The 2,844-nt window shown below is 35.8% G+C and overlaps 1 protein-coding gene across 1 annotated transcript in view; it reads left to right on the top strand.

The window, feature by feature from the left end:
• Nucleotides 1–2,844, top strand: part of pxdn (peroxidasin) — a 58,985-nt gene that overhangs the window by 52,420 nt on the left and 3,721 nt on the right. The window contains exons 18-19 of the mRNA XM_016569500.1: nucleotides 445–653; nucleotides 1,822–1,936. Coding sequence (XP_016424986.1) covers nucleotides 445–653; nucleotides 1,822–1,936 — 324 coding nt within the window. The remainder of the gene's footprint in view (nucleotides 1–444; nucleotides 654–1,821; nucleotides 1,937–2,844) is intronic.

Genomic DNA, 2,844 nt, shown 5'->3' with positions numbered 1-2,844 from the left:
CGAATTTGTAAAGTGAAATAAAATGGACCGAAAATTGCCTGTCAAATATTATACATCGTATTTTTAAACAGATTGAATATTTTGGAAGTGAACTCTAGAAGGTGAATATGAATTATTGAATTTTTAATCATGAAAATGTGTCTGAAATGTTTTGAATTGAAATATTCACAGCTTAAATATACAGCCATGTTGGATTTCAGCCACTAAAAATGCAAGCACTGTTAATGCAATGCATTATTTTTTCAGTTAGTGCAATTCAACGTGCTTTTTTGTTCCAAAGACATTTGTCATTATTTGTCTTCCATATTATTTGCTCTATAACAAGCAAACTGGTCTTAAACAAAATTATCTGTAGACATTTGAAATTAGAGGCAACCACTGCATTTTAATCATGATCCAGACATGGTTAAATCAATGAATCAACTTCACTTTATGTAATTATAGGTTTTGGTATGAGAACCCTGGGTCCTTTAGCCCTGCTCAGTTGACCCAACTGAAGCAGACGTCTCTCGCCCGGGTGCTGTGTGACAATAGTGACAACATCACCCGAATCCAGTCAGATGTCTTTAGCGTGGCTAAATTCCCTCACGGTTATGGAAGCTGTGACGATTTACCAAAGCTTGACCTCCGTATGTGGCAGGACTGCTGTGAAGGTATGAGACTCGTTTACCATGACTCACATCTTATATTCTACCAGTCAGTTGGGAATGTTTAAGACTTTTCATGTTTTTCAAAGACATCTCTTATGCTCACCAAGGATGCATTTATTTTATATACATATAAAAAAAAGATTAAAACAGCAATATTGTGAAATACTATTACAACTGTTTTCTATGTGAATATGTATGTTAAAATGTAATTGTGAATTTTCAGCATCATTACGCCAGTCTTCAGTGTCACATGATCTTCAGAAATCATTCTAATATGCTGATTTGCTGCTCAAGAAACATTTCTGTTTATTTTAAATCTAGGATAGAAACATGTATTTGAATTTTGACACCCAATTATTTAAGTAGAAAAGGCATTCAAAACCCAACGTAAACAGCATAATCAGCATCAAATCACTGTTTTCAACTGCAGTATTCTCACTAAGGCCTTATAATACGTTTTGTGTTGCTTTTAATTTATTCTATGTTAAAAATCCTTTGAAATGATTTGAATAATTTTAGCTAGACTTGCTTGTATATGCACATATACACTGAATTATTTATTCTTTTGTGATTGTATGTTTTTTACAGAATGTCTTTGACATTTGTGCTCTATCTTTTCTTCATTTTCATATTCCTCTTCATTAATATTTAATTGTTTTGTTTCATTTTTTATTGTGTAAGATTTAAATAATATTTATACCATAGTCTATCTGAATACTCTGATTGGCTGGAAGGTGTCTATTAAAACTCTGTAATGCACAGGTAGCTAAAACACTGTTCTATATTAATAAGCTCCCTTCATCATTCATAGCACACACAGACACTCAAGCACACACGAAACCACTACATTATAAGCATTTCTGTTTCTGAAGTAATTAAACTCACAGCTTCACTGTACAATGCTGCACAGACGCAGGTAATTGGCTCATGCTAATTCTCTACCTAATTAATTCAAATAAATGCGATCTAACTGCATTATTTTACTTCAAAATGCTACATCTAATGTTCTATAGATAAATCAACTAATCCAGTCAAATGTCCAGTCAAATTTTGCAATCATTGACCACTTTAATTTGTCAGTGCTGTAAATGACCATAGTATAAGCTGTCTAGTCTTTTGTACAGCTGTTTTTTTCTGCTTCAAATAAAGGCTGAATTTCTTGCACCTGCAGACTGCCGTACTAAAGGTCAGTTCAACGCCCTGTCGTACCACTTCAGAGGCCGCAGGTCAGCTGAGCACAGCTATGCAGAGGAGAAACCTGCCAGCAACCTCACCGACAACAGCAGGTACAACTCACATGCTCCATTTAATTTCTGCATTTCACCAAAGATCATTTGTAAATTCTCATAGCATTACTGATAATGGACCCTTTTCACATTTCCAGGATTCTCAGAAACAAAAGTCATAGGGCCAGATTTACTAAACAGGGCAAATTAGCATTAGAGCGCAATTCCATAAAAGCGCCGATGGGAGGGGAAAATAATTCTGCGTGTGATTTACTGGCAAGGTGTCACGGTCAAGGTGTGTGGAGGCAGGCAGGATGACGAGGACGACAAGGATTCAAATAAGGATGTTTAATGTAGAGACAACAAGGCAGATACGGGTAGATGAGACACACACACACTCAGGGTAACATTCACAATAACCGACCATACTAGAATACACGAGACAGGAACTTATAGGGCAGATAACGAGGGGCAGACAGGTGAGCACACTGAGGATAATTAACTAATGATTGAACGGGCTAAACCAACAAAAGGGGAAGAAACCACAACAAACAGTCCACAGGGGTGTTACACAAGGTTCACATTAAAGAACACCAACGCAACATCTGATTTCCATAATGATAATCCTGACAGTACTATTTTAACACCAAAAGACGGTTTGCGCTGGCGCAAGCTGTTGGTAAAACTGGCCCAAAGTTCTGTAAACTTCTATAGTGGTGAACAGAAATTAGACTTAACACTGTAAAAAAAAATTCCGTAAAATTTACGATAAAAAACCGGCAGCTGTGGTTGCCGGAATTTTACTGTAAAAAATATGGTAGCGACGTTTTAGGTTTTACGGTTTTAACTTAAATATACAGTTAAATACCGTAATTTCATTAACTGATATAATGTTAATATACCAACCTATTGAAGTACTGAAATCTGTTTTGTACTTTTGTAATACACTGATAACCACCAAATGCAGG

Source organism: Sinocyclocheilus rhinocerous, unplaced genomic scaffold (assembly GCF_001515625.1).
Source record: "Sinocyclocheilus rhinocerous isolate Xijiao unplaced genomic scaffold, SAMN03320098_v1.1 scaffold1042, whole genome shotgun sequence".
Classification (NCBI taxonomy): domain Eukaryota; kingdom Metazoa; phylum Chordata; class Actinopteri; order Cypriniformes; family Cyprinidae; genus Sinocyclocheilus; species Sinocyclocheilus rhinocerous.
The sequence above is the reverse complement of the archived record's forward strand: the minus strand, read 5'-3'. Positions and strand labels throughout refer to the sequence as shown.